Here is a 23,278-nt window from a genome sequence, read left to right on the forward strand (position 1 = left end):
ATTGCCTTCGTTCAGTATTATTGTCATAGGGTCTTTGTCGCATTGGTGGTACGCAATCAGGACCTTACAATACATGTGGATGATGTTCAAAAATAATTTATAACTTAAAGGTCTATAATGTATAAGGGTTGGGTGCTTTATCATAGTGACACTATATGATACAATCCACTTTATAATATAGTTAGGCAAATAGTTTAATCCAAATCATTCATGTGATAAAATGTGAGTGTACAAAGAGTTTGGATATAAGACTAAATTGCATGCATGCTAATAATCTCTTTTTATAAATTCGTTAATTGATTAGATCAATATTTCATAGGTTGAAAATATTTGATTAGATCTTAATTCTAAGTGTGTTATGAAGTTTTGTATGTTTGTGAGGTTTGTTCTTTGATTTGTACGAGTGAGTGCGAGTTAAGTTGTTGACTCAATAAGTTTATGGTTCTTGAGACTTAACTAAATAGGGAGTTGGAAACATAACGTCATGAGATGAAACCTGCTCCTTTTTGTTTAGGGTAAGTAGATGAGTACAAATGGTTTAATTTTTAAAATTAAAAATTCAAAAAGGTGTAGTCCACCCTACCTAAGAGGTGATCTTTTTGCCATTTACTGTTTTTAAAAAAGAAGGCTAAAAAGTAAATTGAATAGGAGCAAGTCACCAATGAGAAGCTTTAACATTATTTATTTATTTATTATTATTATTATTTTGCTTTAACCGTTTTTAGTTTCCTGGAGGAAGAGTTTTCAGTTCATTGGCCTAATTTCAATCGTAAACCTCCTTCAAATCTATAACCTTATCGTTGAGTGGAAATATGAATCGCATAATAGAAAAAACTGACTTGAAATTCTATATATTTTATCAAGACTTGTGTCCCACACACATGAATTAAACTATTTTCAATTTAATATATATATATATATATATATATATATATATATATATATATATATATATATCAGAAGTCATAAAGTACAAATCACTGGTTTATGTGTGTTTTTCCTTCTTTTTTTCAACTATGACCTAAAAAGATATATAATATAACATTTAATAGGCATGCTACTAATTAAATACCCCAAACTTATTAGATCAATTATTAAATTACCATTTTCATTTACCAAGTCGGAACACTCAATTTAAACCAAAAAAACAAAAAAACAAAAAGTACCTAATCAAACAGTCAATAACTTAATTTAAACAATTTAAAGAGTTTATTGTGATAAAGGTAACAAAATACAATTATAATAGAAATTAAAAAATAAGACACAGTTTTCGTCTTGTTCATTTAAAGTGCGATTTTTGTGTTTTTTATTTGAAAAACCATTTTATAGATGAAGAATAGGAAAATTTTCAAAAATAGCAAATTTGACACAATATTTACGAATAGCAAATTATGTGTTATAGTTTATAAATATTTTAATTTATTTTGTTAATTTTTAAAATGTTATGGAAGAATATCTAATTTCTATAACTTTAATCATCACCAAGATAATTATTTATTTATTGTATGAAAAAGAATATAACATCTAACCAAAAAATTTTACTCAACTTATTAATAACTCATTTGAAATAAGCTGAGGGTAGATTGCAAATAAAGAATGTTTCTAATACACGCACTTGAAAAGTTTAATTAATCCAAAAGATCTCATTTCATGTAACACATGGATTTATAATTAATAACTAAAAACATTTATTTTTAGAAAAATAGAATCAATTAGAGTAGATTTTTGAACTTTGACATATTTAATAGGTTCGTCCAGGTTTTTAATTTATTACCTAAAAGTCTACAAAATATATATATATATATATATATAAAAGCTACAATATGTTATTAAAGTGAATATATATATATAATACAAACGATAAACATTTTAACTTAGTGTAGAGTATTTATTTACTAATTAGAATGCTTTTATTTCAGTTTGTATTCTTATAACTTTTCTAAAATTATTCATGACATTATCATTTTATCAAATTTTTTTTTTTTTTTTTTGAGATTTTCATAAATTGAGACAATGATATTTTAAACATTATAAATATGAACATAGATAACCCATTTTCTTTTTGGATTCTTAGCACAAGGAAATTGAATTTTAAAGAATGTAAGAAGGAGTTCTATTTTCTAGGTTGTCAATAACTATTCAACTAGAATGGCCATATACATTTTACTCCAACTATTATAGGGCAATCTATTAACAAATGAATAATAATAGATATTGACATTGTGTACCCATGCTTATTGGAAAATGATAAATACATAAATCTTTAAGTTATTAATATGAATTATAACATCTTAAGTAATAGTAGATTTTTTTTTTTAGCTCAATCAACAATAGAGTTGGATCTATCCATGAACTTTTTTCATAATCTATATATATTAGTTGAATTATTTGACGAAGTATAGAGAAGTTATAATTTCCATGGGGGTGTTAGAATTGGAAAAAAATTGTTTTTTTTTCCTTGTAAGAACAATTTCCACTTCCTTTATTTGCAACATTATTAATGTGTTCCGCTGTTAAATCATATCCACGACTTTTGCTCTTCCTCTTCCCTCTCTTTTCTTCTCACTCCCACTCGACCTACTTGTCTCCTTCCTATTGCACGCTGACTCATTCGCCATTAACGCACCTTCAAGATCTCTCTGTTCGCCACCCAATTCTCTAACTCCAACACCACAATGTCCGTCTTCCCTTTTCTAATTCTTCCATTCCTGAAAATACCCCTTTGATCTTCTTCTGTAACTGACCGTCATACCATCAATCTTCCATACCCTTTTCAATTCCCCTACTGCGCATTTTCGCTCATGGGACATTTCTCTCAGATTTACTCTTATGATGGGTTTTGCGCTAACTCTGCGTCAATGAGAAATGGGTCGGTCTCCACTTCTTCATTAGTGCTCGATAGCGAGAGGGACGAGCTTGTGGAGGCTCCATTGAAGCTCGAGAGTAAAGGGGTTCCAGCTGAAAGGAGCGCTGCGGCGCTGAAGAACCATAGCGAGGCTGAGAGAAGGCGTAGAGCGAGAATCAATGACCATCTTGGGATTCTTAGAAGTCTTGTTCCTGGTGGGAAGAAGGTGGGGTCTTTTTTTCCTGCCATTTTTAGTTATTAGGGGTTTTGATTGAGCTTTGTTTCAATTTGGGGTTTTAGTTTTGTCTTTAATAATATAACAAAGGAGAGATTAGTCCAAGACACTGTTTATGGTAAGGACGTATTAAATGTTCTAATTAGGATATGCTTGTTGGGTCATTTATGTCTTGTTTGCTCTAAAATGATAAGATAATTGAGAATTTTTGGAATGGGTAAACTTATTCTAGTTTAAGAAAACTTCTGTCATGACTTTTGTTCATTCATTCACAGCATCTACTTGTTTTGGTGTTAGCTGACATGATGTCATTCATTTGACTTTAAATTGTATGAATGAATATTCATGTTGACGAATGGTGAAGACATCATCTATCTAAAGGCTTCTGTTAAGTTACTTCTCAATTTTCCATATTTAATGCACCGACCAGATTTATTTATGGATATAAGACAATTTCTAGTATCTCTTTCAGTATGTTCTTTATCTTTGTTCAAGCGAACTCTTATGAGATATGGTCTTGTTTTATGCTTGCCATGATTATCATTCTGACTTTCTGTGTTTATTCAATCATCAGATGGACAAAGCAACACTTCTTGCTGAAGTAATTAGCCATTTGAATGTGCTGAAAAGAGCTGCTGCAGAAGTTAGTGATGCACATATCATACCAGAAGAAAGTGATGAAATAACAGTTGAACAGGAAGATGGATTCAATGGAGTGCCATATTCGATTAGAGCATCGCTGTGTTGTGATTATAAACCCGGATTGCTACCTGATTTAAGAAGGGCACTTCATGCACTGGATCTGATTATACAAAGGGCAGAGATTGCTACCTTAAATGGCAGGATGAAGAATGTGTTTGTGTTAACCAGCTGCAAAGAAGGAAACATTGAAACTACTGAATTGCGGCGGTTCCTTGAGACCTCCGTGCACCAAGCTATCAAATCTGTGCTTAACAAGTTCTCGGATCCACAAGAGTTTTCATTTATGACATTTCCAAACAAGAGACGGCGAATTTCTCTGTTCAATTCATCAAGTTCATCTTCCATGGGTGATTTCTGGTGAGCATATGATTTCTTTGTACTGGTTTTTTGCCTCTTTAATTTTGAGTTAATATATGTCCATAAGACTCAAGAAACAGGCCTGTGGTGATAAATGAGTAATGATAATGATGAATAATCCATCTACTAGAATAGTACAAGGGAGGCATACAAATTACACTAATATGTTAAGCCATCATTTCAAATGACAGGAGTGACTAAATAGATTGTGTTACAAATATGTATCTTCTGAATTCATTTACGAATATTTGTGGAAATTGTATCTTTGTTCAGTGATATAATGTAAAAATTAAAAGTAACCATACCATTACCAATTCTTTGTGTTCTCTTTCTTCCTTCCCTTTTCTCTCGACGACTGGAAATGTGATCATAGTGACAGAAAATGTATGAATACACACAGTTGAATATTCTTCAATTTCATCGAAAATGTTCACTGAAATTTGGTCCCTCAGTTTTTTTTTTTTTTTTTGTACTTGTACACCAAAGATTTGTGAATCTAATAGAGTTATGAAGGATTGACAGACAATAATGTGATGGTGGGACAAAGCTGATGTGCTTGATGATAGGTCTGTGCAGACTTTAAAACTAAAGTAGACTGCCTTGTTCATAGCATTCTTTCTATTATTCTCTTTATTTGCTTCCTATTTCTTTTCCTGGCCTTTTCATTCTTTTGCATATCTTCCCGTATTCGTACGATCATCCATTCTTATATGTCTTGTGAACTTCTGATTCAACGAAGATTATAGATACTTTGGTTTGAGTTACAAAATAATGAATTATACTATTTGAGTTTCTTTTGGATTCTTGTAAACAGTATTTGTTATGACTGTTGAGATGACTATGTTTTAATCTATTCTATAAAGTTCTTTCAAATTCTTATGTCCTAATGTCACTAATTCACATGCTTTTGAACGCTAGTAAAAAATGGCTATTCTCGCCCCACCCTCAAATTTTGGTGGATAATAGTAACAATTTATGCTACATTCATCCCAATGAAAAACTTGATAGATTAACGAGAATATGTAACTTATTTAATTATTTTTTGTGTTGTTTACTTGTGTTCTGCATGTGTACTAGTGAAATAACACAATTTGATTAATGAATTGAAAGTGTTCAATTTGATTGTGCATGAGAATTACGTTGTATTGTTACTGTTACCATTCTAGTTACCATTAAGACCATAATTATTGTAACTGTTACAGCTAAAAATTATCAATCTTGACATTGACGTTTATTTCTATCGCTTGACCTTTAGAGGTAAAAGTAATAGTAACAAAAAAATTGACGAAATTCATAACTTTAAGTAGGCGCGATCAAAAGCATTCCAATTACATTTGTGATTCAAGCTTGTTGCAATTGATCCATCAATTAAAATTGTTTTTTGTGATTGAAAACTACATATTCTAAAGCAACTTCAATGTATCTAGAATTAGAGATTTGAAAATGATAAAACTTAATAAAACTAGTATATCAAGTTGTACAAATCATCCACTTTCATGAAAAAGTATAGTTCATTTTGCTATATTTGAAAATGTTCATATCACAAATTATTTTAGTAAGTAGAATCTATAATTAGTTTTATAGTTCATGTGTATGATATTTTCACTTTCATTGAATTTATTGTGAGATTCACATATGAATTTCAAATCAGGGCTTGAACATTACATCTATAATAAATGCATAAACTATATACATGAGTAATATCTTCTTTAATCCTTGGTGTGAATAAAATATCATGAACATAGAGAAGTAAGCATTCCTTGTCCTCTTAGGAAGCTAAGTTAACATAGATGACACAAATATCATTGAAACTTCATTGGAACCTAATGATCTCTACGTAGTTATTGAACCTTCTATACCAACATCTAGAAGATTGTTTAAGTCTATAGAAAGATTTATTTAGAAGACAATAGAGATCTTTTTTCCCTTTAACCTCAAATCTTTTAGGTTGCACCATATATATAGTTTTATCTAGATGTTCGTTTAGGAAAGCACTATTGACATCTAGTTTATTTAGCAACCACTAATAGGAATTTTATAGGGGTATATCTGACCATAGTGAGAATTTATGTGCAATCAATGCCCTTTCTATGTGTAAAGCCTTCAATCACTAATCTAGCCTGGTATCTAGGCTTTTCATCATTAGTAACACCTTCATTCAACTTGTAGATCCATTTAGATGCTATTGATTTGCATCTTTTAAGAATAAAAGGTATGGTCTAAGTGTCATTAACACTTAGTGATTGCATTTCCTTACTCATAGCTTCTATCCAACTTCTAGCTTCAAGGCAATTTACTTCCTCTTCAAAAGTAGTTGACTCTTGGTGATTTGGGACCATAGTAGCATTAAGAACTAGATTCACATAGTCTCAGTATATACCTAGCTGGAGGAATAATCACCCTTCTCTGTCTATCCCTAGCTAATGAATATTGACTCAAATAGGTTGAATTTCAAAATTTTCAACTTCTCCCTATTATAACCTCTTCTTCTTTTGAATCATTCTTAGGTCATTGTTTTATGTAGGTAAACTTTTAGGATTCTCCACATCAGTTCTAGTGGTAGGGTTTTTAGTAACTCCAATTGTCACTTGTTTCCTTTGCATAACCGTTCATTCTCTATGAATGTAACATCTTTACTAATTATAATTAAATCTATAGAGATAAAAGCCCTAACACTGGTATAAAGGTTGTTTTTACACTTGGTGTCACTCCCAAAAGAACCTTTAGGTAAAATAATACTTATAGTTCACCTGAACATGCAGACCACTACTACTAAAATGTAGCACTATAGGGATGCATGAAAATAACTTGAATTAAACACACATTTGATTAAAATGATAAATGGGAGAGAGTTGGAAGGGAGGGAAAGGCAGATAGATGGATACAAGTACATAAAATACAAGAATCTAAACAAGAGATGCACCTAATTGAGAACATTCTAATGTAACAGATGAGAGGAATTGGTCTCAAGATACTCTAGCAAAGTTTCAATTGATTCTTACACTTATTCTTAGCCCAATTATTGGGAACCTCGATCAATGGTCCCAATGACCTAATTAGCTAAACAATGAAATGTTGAACTTGTACTAACATGTTTTTCTAACCAGATTAAATTAAGAGATTACACTGGGATGAATTTTAAATTTTGAATGTCTAATTAACACTAGAAGAAATTTATCCTTTAATGTCGATTTAAAACCGACATTAATGACCTTTGGTGTCGGTTCGGAACTGACATCTATGCTAGCGTTATTAAAGGACTTTATTGTCGTTTTTTCTTTGATGTCGGTTTAAAAACGACATCAAAGGCATCATTAATGTCGGTTTTAAACCGACATTTTTTTGTTGTTGACCTTTAGTGTCGTTTTTCCTTTGATGTCGTTTTTAAACTAACATCGAAGCCTTATTTGCTTTTTTAATTTATTTATTTAAATTATTTTTTATGGTGTCGAAATTGACATTATTTGTCATGAATTACGATATGAAATGTTCGTCATCGTATATTAAAAAAATATTTAAAAAATTGTTGCACGATTGCTAGCTGTCTATCACTGCATGGCAAACCTTATCTATTACTTCTATATTTCACCTGCAAGGCAGAAGATCAATACCTACAAAACAAGCATACACTTCCACACATCCAATAGTAAACTAATACTATTTATAACTATAGAATTCAACATATAAGAAACCTACAAAACCAGCACATACACTTCCACACTTCTATGGTAAACCAATATTTCCATTTCACCTACAAAGAAGAAGATCAACACCTACAAAACCAGCATACACTTCCACACATCCAATGACAAACTAATACTATTTCTAGCTATAGAATTCAACATGTAAGAGACCTACAAAACCATCACATACACTTCCACACTTCCATGGCAAACTAATAATATTTCTAGCTACAAAATTCAACACCTAAAAACCCAACATATACATTTTTCCACACTTCCATAGCAAACCAATATTTCTATTTCACCTGCAAGGAAGAAGATCAACACCTACAAAACCAGCATACACTTCCACACATCCAATGATAAACTAATATTATTTCTAGCTATAGAATTCAACATGTAAGATACCTACGCAAAACCATCACATACACTTCCACACTTACATGACAAACTAATATGTTTTAGCTATAGAATTCAACATGTAAGACACCTACAAAACCAACACATACACTTCCACACTTCCATGGCAAACTACAGAAGTACACTTTTCCACATTTTCATAATACTACGGAAATACACATATCAATCAAGTAAATAATATGTAAAGTATTAAAGTATGTGTACAACAAATTCATCCACTAATACACATTTTCCACATAGTACTACAACAAATACACTCTAAAGTCAACAATTAAAACAATACAATACAACACCTATTCATAAAGCTTACACAAATCGGCTAACAAAGCTTGCCCATTTTGTGCGAATCTCGTCAATCTCCTCTTGCCTATATGCACTTTTTGTATTAAACTACGCAAAAAGAAAGGTATGAAAAGAATAAATTTAGATAATTTATTTTGATTTATTTAATTGTAACATATAAAAAGTGAATGTAGAAACTTACAAGGCTAGTGATGGGAGTACTAGAATTATGCACGATTTCATGTATATACTTTTGGACAATACTCACACCCAACCGAATCCAATTGACGAGGTCACTGCATGTATATAAATTACATACAAATTATTCTTATGATTCATTGAAAATAATTATGTGTCAATGCAAATTACCTTTATAGGTTTGCATTTCGGAGTTGACCGATAATGTTGTAAATCATGCTTAGCTTGCCATCTTTTTAATCCTCTATACATTTGGAAACATAACTAGAATTAGAAGACAATGAAGTGAAATAAGAAGTAAATCGTAAGTACACTTACACATTTATGACTCCATGGATGTCTTCGTTAACTTTACTTCGAAGAGAGTCCAAAGCATAAACACAGTTCTCTCGAAGATCGATGACATGCAACATCCAATGAAAACTACAATAAACATCTTCAATGTGAGTATACATTTAACCTCATTGAAAAACATAATAATGTGTTCCTCTTATTTATTTACCGAGTATTATACGGAATTAGAACTATTTGTTTCAAGGTAGCCGCTTCTAACTGGTTGGCAAAATTTCTGGATCGGAGATCACGATCCTTGATATGTGATGTTATTTTTGCTTGGTTAATAACAAAAGACTTGCTTCCACAATCACATTCATCCCAAAGATATCTAAGTAAAAGCAACCTTAATTAAAAAGGAACAAAATAACTATAGTTATAGTATTGGACATAAAGATGAGTAAAAGATGTTTACTTATGTAACATATGCTAGGATGCACATATATCCTATTTCTACCATGCCGCAATAATGGAGCAAGTCCTCACGAGCTAAATAAACGAATTTGTTTTTACCGAATATTAGCTCATTCATTGAGATGCGAACCATATCTACATCCTTCATACTATTCACGACATGTCCATATAAGATCTTAATGGTTCCATTAACATTTGTGTAATTTGAAGAATACAGAACATCCTTTGGGGTTGAATGCTCCTACCACAAACAAAATAATATCAAAACATAAAATACAACCACAAATAATATCAAAACTTCAATAGTGAAAAAGAGACTTACTTGTTTGTCATGAATCACATAAACAAGTCGATGAGGCCATTCAAAAATATTACCTAATGCTTAATTTAAGGTTTCTATCTTGCCCTTCACTGGAATAGGTATACTACAATCTCCTCCCGTGAGCAAGTCCACCAAGATTTTAACATTGGGACCGACATTGCTATCATCAAGTACGGTTGCTATTGCAACAATATTATTAATCGTTTCTATAGCCAATTTGCACGGTGTTCCCTTTACAAGTATTAAATGCATCATTAAGAAAAATTTATCTTATAAACATTAAAATTTTAAAAGTGACAACAAAATTAATTACCTTCACTTCTTCGTTCATAGGTGTGTTGCTTAAATCCTCATCGGCATTAAAATCTATGTTAACACTTTCGATGGACGATCTTGAGTGATTATGACTTTTCTTGTAACTCTTGATTTTTGAGTCATCTTCTATATGACATACTTCAACTTGAGAACTTACAATTTTCTCTTTTCTTTTCACTGTCTTGGAATATATAGTGATTGAGAGGCAAAACCACCCATGCCACTTACACGTCCACCATGCTCCTTAGAACCCAATGCCTCAGTCAATATGTCCTCATCTCTATGTGTTTCAGCTAATGCATCCTATAGAACAATACAAATATATTCTCATTAACTAAGTTAACAAAAGATTAAATATTGTATATAAGTAAATCATAAGCAAACTTACAATCCGAGAGACACAATCTCGAGTAGCATCATCAAAATAATCATTGTTTTTTTCTTTTCGTGCTTCTTTCCAAAGAGTTGAACGATAGGAAAGATCACGCGTTATATTATGCAACTAAAGATATATATTTAATTAGCATAAACATATTAAGATAAATTATTTCATTCAATTAGAAATACTTACTAATTCTTCGGCAGGATTTTCATATCCCTTACTAGCAATGTGATGATTGTATATGCATTTTGATCTTCTTTCCCTTTGAATACGACTATAATCCTATACAAAAAATTAGTTTGTAGTTACATACCAAACCAACATTAAAGTTAACATGTAATTAAATTTATTTACCTCACATTCTTCAGTCAGTCTAGCGTCCACAAAGGATTTCCAATCTTCTTGATTAATATGAGAATAGATCTTAGGAGAAAACTACAAACATGATGGTTGATCCTTAAACGGAAGTATATACTTCTAAGTCAACGTAGTTTTGAAAGTTCGATACTTTCTTGATGCAGACATTAGGATAGAATGTCTAGCATTGAGATGTAACTCAAACGACATCTACACAAGAAAAAAGAAAAACATATTTAGACTTAGGGAAATCAAACTACATTGTAAGAAAAATGTAATTATAGAATTCATACCGCTATACAATCGTAGATTTTATCTTTCAACTCATTTTGGAACTTGTTTGCAAGATTTGTATGTGATAGGAATCTGTTGTCGAACGCACACACCAATGTAAGTTTGCATTTTCTTAGATATGGCTCCCACAGGTTGCCCGTGTTCATTAAATTGAACAGGCAACCGTTGCCCAAAATTACTTACTGATGCCAACTCTGACACAGTCGTTGGCCACGTGGCACGAATGATTTGTTTCTTACTTCGGGAATCATTTGTCTTTCGTCCTCACTACTAGTATGTGATTCCTCCATCTATGAATCTGCAAAAAAAAAACATATATACATTAGTAAGCACATTAGTGAGCAAAGTAAGGACGTAAAATAAGCTTAGTAATTACAATCTCTGAACATAAATCTATTATAAAGGAAAGTAAATGACATACCTTAATAAACTATTTATACAATTATTACTTATCAACTCATCTACCCTCACAATCATGTCTAATATATGATGAAGTTGTATCATCAATCCCGTGAGGTGTATCAACATTGGGCATCTTTTGAACAACTCCATAACCACACTCTAGTAGCATATCTCCTATTTCATCTTCAAAGAAATCTTCTTCAATGGTTCTTTGTGGAGATGTTAAAACCACTAACCATTCAGGATTCGCAGAATCTTTCACATAGAATACTTGTTTCGCTTGGGAGGCTAAAACAAATGGGTCTGATTTATGTCCAATACGTTTGAGATCCACAATGGTAAACCCAAGCTCGTCCACTTTGACTCCACTTCGATTATCAACCCAATCACACTTAAATAAAACAAAGGATAATTGGTGTTAATCAATCTCCCATATCTCTTGTATTATGCCATAAAATGTCATATCTGAGAACTAGACACTTGCATTGTAGTGGATGTTATACTATCTCCATTATTTTGAACTCTCCTAATATCATCGCATATTTTTGTGTGGTAGTAATAACCATTGATCATGTAACCAGAATATGTGGTCACATCTGGAGAAGGTCCATGAGCTATCCATCTTAAGGCAGGCGTGATGGAATTTTTAGGAACTTCACCCAGAGGATAGGAAGGTGACCGATGGATGATGTTTCCAATTTAGAGTTTTAGTCGATTTAGAGGCGTCAAACTATGTGAGTTTTTCATTCTCTGTATCTTTTAATTTAAAAGCATGTTTAGACTTTTAGAATTTTGTTTCTAAATATTGTCAATATACCGATATTTTGGGATTTTCAAATTAAATTGAAGAATGATTTTGTAAAATCTTTCGTTGTTAAGACTTTTATCCTTCATTATGAATATAGTATTCTCCATTGTAATACTTTCATCAACGTAGACTTAAAAAAAAATTAACTTCGAAATTTCATTTCAAAGTCCTTCTTAGGAATATCATTTATTTAGAATTAACTTAGGAAAACACATTCAAACACACATATAACAGTGATGCACAATTTTTGCAAATAATAATAAGTAGGAATAATAAAGGAGGAAATCCATAGGTTGCAAAAAATGAATTAGGAATATGGTTAGTTGGAAAAAAAATTAGTAAAAATGAAGTTTACAAAATATGTAACGCAGTTTAGTATTTTAAAATTTTCTAAATGTAAATTACAGTTTCAATTTAATTTGGTTTCAAATTTGAACCTATAAAAATCTATCATATAATTTGAAAAAGAGTGAGAAATAGAAGGGGAAAAGAGGGAGTTGAAAAGACTAACTTATTTATTTCAGAATGAGGGAGAGAGAGAGATATTCAAACCATATTTTTTTCCAAAACATATTAGACATACTAAGTATTTTTTATTTCCAAAATTGAATAGAAAGAAACATATTTTTACACAATTTTTACACTTTTTTTATATTTTTTTGTTGGCAAAATTAGTTTCGTTTTTTAAATTGGTCATATTCAGTTAGGTATATGGTTCTATATTTTTTTTCTTAAAAAATTGCTATTTCAGAAAATAAAATAAATTATTTAAAATATGTCATATTAGGTTAGATGTTTTCTTAACTGATGTAACGTTTTCAAATTTTTCATGTTAGGTTAGGTGTATAGTCGTCAATTTTTTATGTTCCAAAATTATGGAAGTTATATTTCTTTTGTAAAACTAGACCGAAAGTAATCACTTAACGAAACATGTAATCGAACAGGTTATTAGTCCTGATCTACCAATGGATCCACAAGATATTGCTAGAATACTAACTGTGTTCACAACCTCCCAATGTCAGTTATTAATGACGAGATGATACATCATTCAATCTTCGACACTAGGCATAGAATTAGGCAGTTAGCATACTTTCGCCTAATCCATGAGTCCGATCTAGTCTAGCATAAAAGTATTAGAATGGACAGAAAGTGTTTTTCCATTATGCCATCTACTTAGGACAACTGGTGGATTAATATCAATGAAAGTCGTAGATGTCGAGGAAATGGTTGCCATGTTCCTCCACATACTAGCTCACGACCCGAAGAGTCAAATGATTCAAAAGGAGTTTGTGCGGTCTGGTGAGACAATTTCGCAACATTTCAACATAGTCTTGTTTGCAATGGTATGCTTGTATAACGAGTTGTTGAAAAAATCGCAGCCAATAACGAACACATGCACAGATCTTCGATGGAAGTGGTTTGAAGTAAGCTATTTTATCTATGGTCGGCAGTTGGACATGTCCTATTTACGGTTTGCAAATTTATGATTTTCCTACAATGTAGAATTGCCTTGGTGCATTAGATGACACGTACATAAAGGTAAACATGATTGCAACTGATCGTCCGAGATATAGAAAACGAAAGGACGAAGTTGCCATGAACGTATATGTGATATGAAAGTTGATTTTGTATTCGTCTTATCTGGCTGGGAAGGTGTAACGACCTAAAATTTTAAGCTAAGCTAAGGTCATTATCTAAAAGATAAATTTTAAAAGACACTTTTTTAAAATGTGAAAACAATTTTTTTTTAAAAAAAAAATTCATATCAATAAATGTTTGTAAGACATAAAATCAATAAAAATAATTTGAAAACGTGACCCGCGGGTTCTAACAATTCTTTAAAGAAATAAAGATAAACAAATGAGACCAAACTTTAAATAAGGTGTTTAAAACGAAAATATAGAAAAACGGATACATAGACACGGAAGCAAAACTGAGTTCCCATATGACATGTAACAGACCCTTCCTATTGCTCATCATCTTTCTAGATCCTCGACCTTTGTTTGTAATATTAAACATTGAAAAGAGTGAGAGAGACCCACTATTGGTCCTGCTAGGTGATTTGTTAACTTCCTATTACAAACATAATAATAGTGTCGTGTGTCCAATGGAGCACACCTATGCGAGTCAGATCGTACAAACACTCTTAATCATGTGAGCGGTCCCGTAGAAACACCTCTAATCGTGCGAGTGACCGTAGTTGCACACTGAGTGAGACCGTACAGACACCCCTAATAGTGCGAGTGGCTCGTAGGAACACCCCTAGTCATGCGAGTGATCGTAGGTACACACTTCTAAACATGCATGTGATACATAGGTACACTCATAATCGTTCGAGTGGTCCCGTCAGAACACCCATAGTCGTGCAAGTGACCTGTATACACAGTAAAATTATCCCCTAACCATGCATGTGATTCATAGGCACACTCCTAAATCTTGCAAGTGGTTTCATAGGAACACCCCTAGTCGTGCGAGTGATCTCATAGGTAGGATCACAATACATGTGGGGTAAAAAGCTCAACAAACAAAGTTAACATACACACCACAATCCAAAGCATGTAGCATATCATAAATATCATAACATGGAATGAATATCAATCATAATGTCCTTATCATGTGATTAATATATCATGCATCATAACATATCAATCATCAACATCAACACATTATGCATCTTAACTACATCAATGCATAGTGGAAGATACATGCAAGCTCATAAAGTTTAATTTGAAAGTCCAGTAGTAAAATCTCTTACCTGAGAGATTAGCTAACAAATAATCCCTAGCTGACAGTAAAAATTCTCCAATTAATTCAATTCTTAGTTATGCCAAGTTTTTTGGTGCAAATATAACCATAATTCCACGTATACATAATCATATAATTAAATTAACAATTTTCCAACAAATTAATAATTTAATTACCTTAGCTTACCAAACTTATCCAATGGAGGTTGAGAAATTCTATTAACCTTGAAAGAGAAATTCATCACTTAAATCTTTTGTCAAAAGGACCTAAGTTACCAATCTTAACCAAAACTGGTGAGGCAGCAACACAAAGTTATCTTAGTAAAGAAAATAAAGAAGCTTTTCTTTTTCCTTTTCTTTTTAATTAATTAAGCATTCCAATGCTATTTATAAAAGTTAATTTACATAAATATAACAATTAGGTCTAACAAAATGAAAAAGCCCATTAAGATGGTCATTTTTTAAAACATTTCAAATTTGCCCTTTCTCTCATCATCTTTCTTCTCTTCCTTTCTTGCAATTTTTTTTTCTCTTCTTTTGTCATTCTTCTTTCATTTTTTTCAAACTGTTATTTGGTTCAAGATTGTATACCAAATATAAAAGATCTAATTTTTAAAGTGTTAGTTGTTCAAGATCGTCTACCAAATATAAAGGATCTTGATTTGGCTCCCAAAGCTAAACGATTAATTAATCAGAACAATCGAGCGTGTACCAAATCTTGACTACGTACCAAATCTTTTGCTAAATATTTGATTATGTACCAAATCTAAACTATCGTGAACCAAAAAATACTGAAAAAATCGTTTAGATTTGACTACGCAAATTTAAACGATTAAATTTAAACAAACGTGTACAAACAAATCTTGAAAAAAATTGTTTAGATTTGGGTAGCCAAATCTATATGATCAAATTTAAATGACCGTATAAGGAATGAATAGTCAAATCTAAACCATCGTTTTCCAAATATATTACGCGCTGGATGTTAATTAATCAGGGGACATTTCTAGTATTTTTTCATTGTGAACATGTGGGTTTTTTTTTGTTTTTAAAATTATTTTATAAATATTTTAGCGCTTTGTTATATTTTTTAAAAGATCCTATTTATAAATCCAAATAATAATAATAATAATAATATTTATCATTATTATTTCCTTTTTTTTTTTTACAATTCCTTGGATGCACAATCTTAGCCATTTATAACCATTAATAATAATAACACTTTATTTTTATTATTATTATTATAAATTAGGTTAATTGTTTGAATCTTTCTTAAAATTAAAAAAAATATATTGTAAATGAATAAGGGGCACTTGCAAAAATGAAAAAATAAGTTATAATAATTAAGTCCATAGCACACATATTTTATTATTTGCGAAAATGGCAAAAACGAAGCCCGACTCACACATCAAGAGGTAAAATGTCACAAATGCTCTTGTTACTAATATACGTTTGATACACCTTATACACGTCTAATACACCTAATACACCCCTTGATACACTTGATACTTTTTTATACACCCAATACATTTGATTGATACACTTGATGTACCTAATACTTTTTTATACACTCGATATCGAAACATTACTAATAGATGTTTGATACACCTGATACACTGCAGATACATTTAGTATTCTTCACTTATATAATCGATTTGATTAAACGCACTTGATATGCTTGAAGTCCTACTTATACACTTGATATACACTTGTAAACTTGATAATGATTCACTTTACTGATATATTTTAACAATATATTGTTGATATACTTGATAATGATATACTAAGTTACATCATTTATATACTTAATAATACTCTAATGAACTGCATAAAATTTGAAAAAATGAAAATCACGTAGTAAGTATATTAACCAACTAATACATATAATATAAGTATATCACAACACTGATATACGAAACTGAGACAAAGTAAAACAAAAAAAAAAATAATGTAAAAAAATAAAACAAAATCATTTGAAATCAAATTCAAATGATTAGAGCCTTAAAAAGTGAGAGCATAGATAAATAATGAATATGACATTAAAAAAAAAAGAAGAGAAGTGAGTTATTGAAGGGTAGTTTAGGAATAATATCAAATTTAAGATGGAGAAGTGAAAATTTTGTCATATTTGCAAAATTCTAGAATAATGCGCTATAATTGTTATATCTTTATCTCAAAATGCTATCTCATGGAATTTCTGAATAAATAAAGGAGTACAGGTTAAATATTAGGCTTTTGAGGAACAATTTACGATGGAAAAAAGAAGTTGCCCTATCAAAACTTAGCTACTTCAAGCAAAACCAAAACATTCAACCAACTAACAATTTCAAAAAAAAAAACAAAAAACAAAATAAACAAAAACAGAACACCGTTAAACAACCAATTAACATAACAACCCAAAACGACGAATAAACTTAGATGGTCTGTCATGAACAACATCACAGCTACTATCTATTTGATTTGTTTAAGTCTCAAAGTGTTATACACTAACCATTTCTATACAATCTTTTTAATAAACAATCTAAATTGATTTACATACAAACGTTTAATATTAGATTGCCATTTTATTCATTGATATTCTTTAACATTAAAATTATAGATTGATATTTGTTATTCTATTTCAGCTAAGCAATATATTGGACTGACAATATAAACCTCTTATCTTTCGAATTTGAAATTATAAAGTTTTAACTAATTTATAAAAAAAACATTAAACCAGTTAGATGTGATAGATACAAGTATTGAAACCTAATAAGTTTCTATTTTGAATGATTATCAAGAGTTGTATACAACCGTACAAAGGGATAGTTTTTCTTTTTAACAAAGTTCATAATAAATAGTATTTTGAATCTTGATAGATCTCTATTTAGGAAATTGTAATTCCAACCAAGAAGGAAGTAGTTTTCTTTGATAATAATCTAAATCCACCATGAGATTCTATTTGGTTTTATACAAAATAAAGGTTTTGTTTTTAGTTCAACCATATTGAGTTGGAAGATTTAGATAAAAATGTCTATTTTTCACATAATCTCCATTTAACTTAAGATATAAAGAAGAGAGTGGGACAAAGAAGGAATGAAAATTAGAATTTTCTTAAAACTTAATTTGATCAATTTTTTGTTCAAGAGATTAAACAAGGAATAGTATAATTATTGGTGGAATTCAATATATGGGTGTTTATTTGTTCTGATTGGACAGAAAATTTCGTAAGGATGAGGAATGAAGACTAGGATCGAGGAAGCAATACCTTTGTGTTTTACCAGCCTCGTGGACGACATTAGGTTTGATTCTAAATCCCCAACATTTTAAAAGTTATGAACAATTAGCTTTTTTTTTTTTTCATTTTGAACAAAACTTAAGAATTAATTGAACTATGCTGACAAAAAAAAGAAGAAGAAGCTAATTATTTTAAGAGATCATGAAAATGGTATAGAAATGGGATTTAATTAAGTATGTAAGTAGAGAAAGTGTGAAGAGGATAATAAGATTAAATTGATTTTGTCATGTATTGACACGTGGCAAATATTAAGGGTATAGGAATTTCCTCCCTCTACGCTTTCCACTTGCTTTTCCATCCGGGTATTCTTATATTGGGCCTTTCAAATCCAAAATTCTGATCATCCTACATAAATTGTAATCCCCCTTTTCTCAAGTTTTAGCCTTCTGGGTATTTCCAATTGACCCTTTTCTGCAATTACAAAGCTTTCAAGTTTCCAGGTTCGCCTTTGTTCTTCTTCATCGTCTTGTTTTATTTTTCTCTTGTTTATCAACTCTTTTGATCATCTGGGTTTTGTTTTGATTGAGTTTCCCACTTCTGTGTTTTCTTCATATTCATCTTCATTTGCTTAATCTAGCTGGTGTATGATTGTTGTTTTCACGCAAATTTTGTTAGTTTTTTAGATGATTGTTGATGATCACTGTACATACTGCTGGAGTTTTCTAGAAATTCTCTCCAACAACTTTGTTGCTGTACCTTTTTTTTTAAGTGGGTATGCAATTTCTGGGGTCGATAAATTTGAAGTTTTTAAATTTATGTCTTTTATTTGTTAACTAGTGAGGATCAGAGTGAGTTTTTTGCACAAATACTGCAGCTATGACAAACAATCAGTTCATTGGTAAAGAGAATATTAGTGAAAGGATATGACAATAGTTTGTTTTGTTAAGAGAGTTAACAAACAGTTGTTTATTTTGGTGCTTTGAATTTCGATGCTATGTTTGAGGTAAATTTTCGTGGTACTCTGTTCTATGAACTGATTGTGGAAATGGTACTTCAAACTATCTATCTTGGAAATGAGAAATCGGGAAAGGAAATAACAATAGTGTGTTTATTTGTTAAGAGAGTTAAAGGGTTTCTCTTTCATCGATAGGTAATATTTTACGCCAATATGAGAATAGCTCTTGTATGATATGGAGCGATCATTCCTAAATGCTCATTATTTGCATTGTTCGAAACATTTCTCCTAATCTTAAGGCTTCTCAAAAGGAAAACACACAATCACATTCCTTGTTTATCATGACTTGTAGTTCTTTTTTTTTTTTTTAAATCAATTTCCATTGATAGTGCATTGGAAAGACATTTTGAATGCACAAACAAGAAAAAAATGTCTCTATTAGCCTATTACTTTTTGTCTTCAAAATTGCTTCTAGAGGCTGTTCTAGACATTTTTGAGTTTGTTGTGCCTTTCAAATTCTATTCAAAAACCCCAGGATATTGTAAGGCATGATTTCACTATTAAGTAGAGAGCCAAGCAAATGATAACACAAAACAACTAAGAAAAAAGTAGTTGCCTAAACATTTGTTAAGAATATCTCACTGATGGCCCATCGATTTTCTATTTTTGGGTACATACAAAAGTTCTGGCTTCGGCTTGCATTTTAATTGGTATGACAATGGGGTATGGATAACCTATTCTGGTGGACTACTTGATCTGTATCATGCTGCTACTTTTTCTAGATGGTATTCCTTTTACAGATTATCTGATCTATGTATTTTATCTTAAAGCCTTGATCATGAACTTTTAGGATGGCTGACTGGTCTTTATCTTCATAACCAAATGTGCGAGCATTGCAATAATCTTTAGAACCAATGACTTTGTTTTTTGTTTGTTATTTCTGATTCTTATTTCATTAATCTGATTTAAATTGTGATTAAGAAATTAAAATTCCTCCCTTCATATTTATTCCCTCGGTCTTGGTTCTTTTCTATATATTATCATTTATCAATATCAGTACTATTATCATAGTTATTTCTTATGGATTTTATTCTTGTGATCATGGCCTTTTTTGGGCCTACTTCGGTATTAATTAGCTAGTTTAGTAACATATTGGGTTACAATATTGGATTGGGTATGATCTTTCTGTACTTGCATGATCATCCATTAGAAAGATATGTTTTTGATCATGTATTATGGTCCGGTTGCTTTGGAGGTTTTCTAAATTATATGATGCATCTTGCAGAAGAGGGAAACGTCATTTTATTACTGGGTTTGGTGCTGGGGCGCTGGTACTATCATCATATCACTCAAAAAAGCTGTCACAGTGTCCGAGTGGTTAAATAAAATTTTGAAATGGATGTAAAAGGCATTGCTTGGGTTGGGCGTTTGTACGAAAAGTTTGAAACTATGTGCCTTGAGGTAGAAGATATTATATGCCAGGTTTGCATTTTGATTCAGCTGTCTACTCCATCTCCTCCTTCTTCTCCTCTGGTTCCCTTACCCATTCAATTCATTGTTTAATTCTGCTTAATGTTTCATTTCAATTTCTTTTGTGTTTGAAGTTGTCACTCTTTCATTAACTTAAGTCTACTTTTTTCTCCTGATCTTGATACAGGATACTGTTAAATATGTTGAGAATCAGGTGGAAGTAGTTGGGGCAAGTGTCAAAAGGTTCTATTCTGATGTCATGCAAGATTTTCTTCCCCCATCTGAATTGAGTGATGAGAAGGTGGCAGTTTGTAATTCTGCTCTTGAGAACTATGAAAATGTTGTTATATGTAAGAAACCAACAATGGGAATGAAGATAGAGCGTTCAAAATTTAGTGAAGAAAAGTCGAATGAGAACTCGAAAGTAACTGCTGATGCCAAAAGAGATATTGCCTGTAAGCTGCCACGTGGACATAACCATGCCAATTATCTTTACTTGGTATCTTCTCCATATTCTGCTGCTAATAGAGCCCAAATTGATGGGTATTCCAGAAAAAAGGATGATGAGAATATACATCATAAGATAGACCTTGATGGTAGGGAATCTACAACAAGAGGATGCAAGTCTCTAACTGAAACTTCTCCAACAAACCTTGAGAAGAAATATGAAAATGATGCATCATCATGCTGCACAATCTTGAATAGAAAATCTGAAGCTTCAAGCGAGCTGGCCGGTAATATGGAAACCATGTTGGTTAAAGACACAAGGTGTAATTCAGTGATGCAAAGTGCTAATGAGACGGAAATTAAAACTGACAACATACTACCTGACACTCCATCAAGTGCCATTGTGGACACTGAGAAGGAGACAAGACTTCTATCCTATGGTGATTCATCAGCTGAGTTAGATGGTAATATTCTAATCTGCTTTTTCATGTCACACTTTCTCTTGCTCTTGATTGGCAGCTGGAGATAATTCAAACCATTGGTGGGTCAGTTACAATGAGCTAACACATTCTGAATGAGGATGTGTAGTAGTCTATCCTGGTGAGGAAATCGACATGCATCATTTTGATCTATTCCCACCCAATTTAGATATTTTCATGTGATGAGGGGAAGTTCTTGATGCTGATTGTAATGGTTTTTCAGCAAAATTGCATAAAAAGGTCATGGAAGATGGTGGTAAACTCATAGACTTAGGACAACCAGACCACCTCCATGATCAACTCACTCTAGCTTATAGTTTCAAAGTAGGTATTTATCAGTTAGGAATTACTTTTTCTTCTTTCTTCTTTCTTCTTTCTTCTGCCTTCTGCCTTCTGCCTTTTTCACATTTCTTACCTCTCTTGTTAGCTATTACAAGATTAATGGTTTGGCTTGCTGATGCACTTTTGCCTCTCAAAACAAAAGGCTTTCAACTCAGCACGTAACTTGAGTAGTTATCGTGGTTACTTATCTAGAAAATATTCTATGAGTTTCCTTGTCCTTCAAATGTTACAGGGTCAGACACGTTGTTTTAGATAAAAAATAAAACAAAACCACCTATAGCCAGTTACAGTAAATTACATGAAAGACTGATCCTCTTTCCTTGGAAATTGAAAATAATATTATTCATCTTTCTACCGTTATTCTGCTAAGATGATTTATATTTTTTAAACATATTTTATTTTATTTAAGTGATTTGATGATAAACGTTGTATGAATTGTAATTTAAACAGGAAGATCAGATTCCTGGAGTCTTGATGATATTGAGCTTGAACAAGGAACACACAACATTCAACAAGCAGATGAGACAAAACTGGATGAAGAAGCATGCGTCTTAGTGAAAGGAGACGACTTACATTTTGATTTCAATGAAGAAGTTAAACAAAGACATTACAAGGTAACTCCAATCATTCTACCCATAACATAATCCAACTCCAAGTTGCAAGTTCGTTTTTTCAGTTCAGTGTTATACATCATTCACTTATTCAACTACTTTTCCCCTAGTAGAAGATAGCAGGAGCATTCTCTTTCACAAAGAAGTCAAAGAGGAAGCAAGAATACAAAGAGCTTGCAATGAAACATGGTTATGGCTTTGGTACAATCCCAAACCAGCAAGATGAACAGAAATTAACAGCAGAAGACGTCTTGGAACAGGATTGGCAGCTTCTCTAAGCTTGGAATCTGTTAAATCAGATGACACCATGGTTGTTAATAGCCTTGAATGGAGACAGTATGTAAAAAAATAAACCCCATCCTCATCCCCTCCTTGCTAAGGTGAGAAATCTACAAAAAAAAAACAAATATCAGAATCTCATTGTGCAAAAGCATTGTCTATCTCCTTATATAAAACTGGCAAGAGTCGGTTGTAGTCTCTTGAGTGTATCATGGGTTAATTACATCTTATATAACCATGTTACTTACTTGGTAGTTATGATAGAATGTTTATGTATAGTCTTTCAAGAGTTGAGTTTGCTTTTGCTTCTGGTTCTCTCTCAGCCTCATCAACGGCCCCAAGCCCAAAGTCGGTTTGAAGTCTAGTCTAGATTCGACCCATGATTGAT

The 23,278-nt window shown here is 31.6% G+C and overlaps 2 protein-coding genes across 2 annotated transcripts; both read left to right on the top strand.

Moving 5' to 3' along the window:
* Positions 1 to 2,476: 2,476 nt before the first annotated feature.
* LOC101205926 (transcription factor bHLH30) lies at positions 2,477 to 4,453 on the top strand. The gene is made up of 2 exons (XM_004149325.3): positions 2,477 to 3,071; positions 3,655 to 4,453. Exons 1-2 carry the CDS (start codon positions 2,802 to 2,804, stop codon positions 4,141 to 4,143), a joined length of 759 nt encoding a protein of 252 aa, XP_004149373.1. The 5' UTR covers positions 2,477 to 2,801; the 3' UTR covers positions 4,144 to 4,453.
* A 14,197-nt stretch (positions 4,454 to 18,650) lies between these two features.
* On the top strand, positions 18,651 to 23,194 carry LOC101205697. Its single transcript, XM_004149324.3, has 5 exons — positions 18,651 to 18,807; positions 20,548 to 20,744; positions 20,920 to 21,643; positions 22,451 to 22,614; positions 22,725 to 23,194. Exons 2-5 carry the CDS (start codon positions 20,658 to 20,660, stop codon positions 22,887 to 22,889), a joined length of 1,140 nt encoding a protein of 379 aa, XP_004149372.1. The 5' UTR covers positions 18,651 to 18,807; positions 20,548 to 20,657; the 3' UTR covers positions 22,890 to 23,194.
* The last annotated feature ends 84 nt before the right edge of the window (positions 23,195 to 23,278 follow it).

This window comes from Cucumis sativus, chromosome 6 (genome assembly GCF_000004075.3).
Source record: "Cucumis sativus cultivar 9930 chromosome 6, Cucumber_9930_V3, whole genome shotgun sequence".
In the NCBI taxonomy this organism is placed as follows: domain Eukaryota; kingdom Viridiplantae; phylum Streptophyta; class Magnoliopsida; order Cucurbitales; family Cucurbitaceae; genus Cucumis; species Cucumis sativus.

What these genes read in the sequence shown, in the direction of transcription:
- LOC101205926 (XM_004149325.3), top strand. Translation starts at nt 2,802, where the DNA reads ATGGGACATTTCTCTCAGATTTACTCTTATGATGGGTTTTGCGCTAAC. An exon ending in TTGTTCCTGGTGGGAAGAAG is followed by an intron (nt 3,072 to 3,654) that starts GTGGGGTCTTTT and finishes TTCAATCATCAG; the next exon opens with ATGGACAAAGCAACACTTCT.
- LOC101205697 (XM_004149324.3), top strand. Translation starts at nt 20,658, where the DNA reads ATGGATGTAAAAGGCATTGCTTGGGTTGGGCGTTTGTACGAAAAGTTT. An exon ending in TAGAAGATATTATATGCCAG is followed by an intron (nt 20,745 to 20,919) that starts GTTTGCATTTTG and finishes ATCTTGATACAG; the next exon opens with GATACTGTTAAATATGTTGA. An exon ending in TTCATCAGCTGAGTTAGATG is followed by an intron (nt 21,644 to 22,450) that starts GTAATATTCTAA and finishes TAATTTAAACAG; the next exon opens with GAAGATCAGATTCCTGGAGT.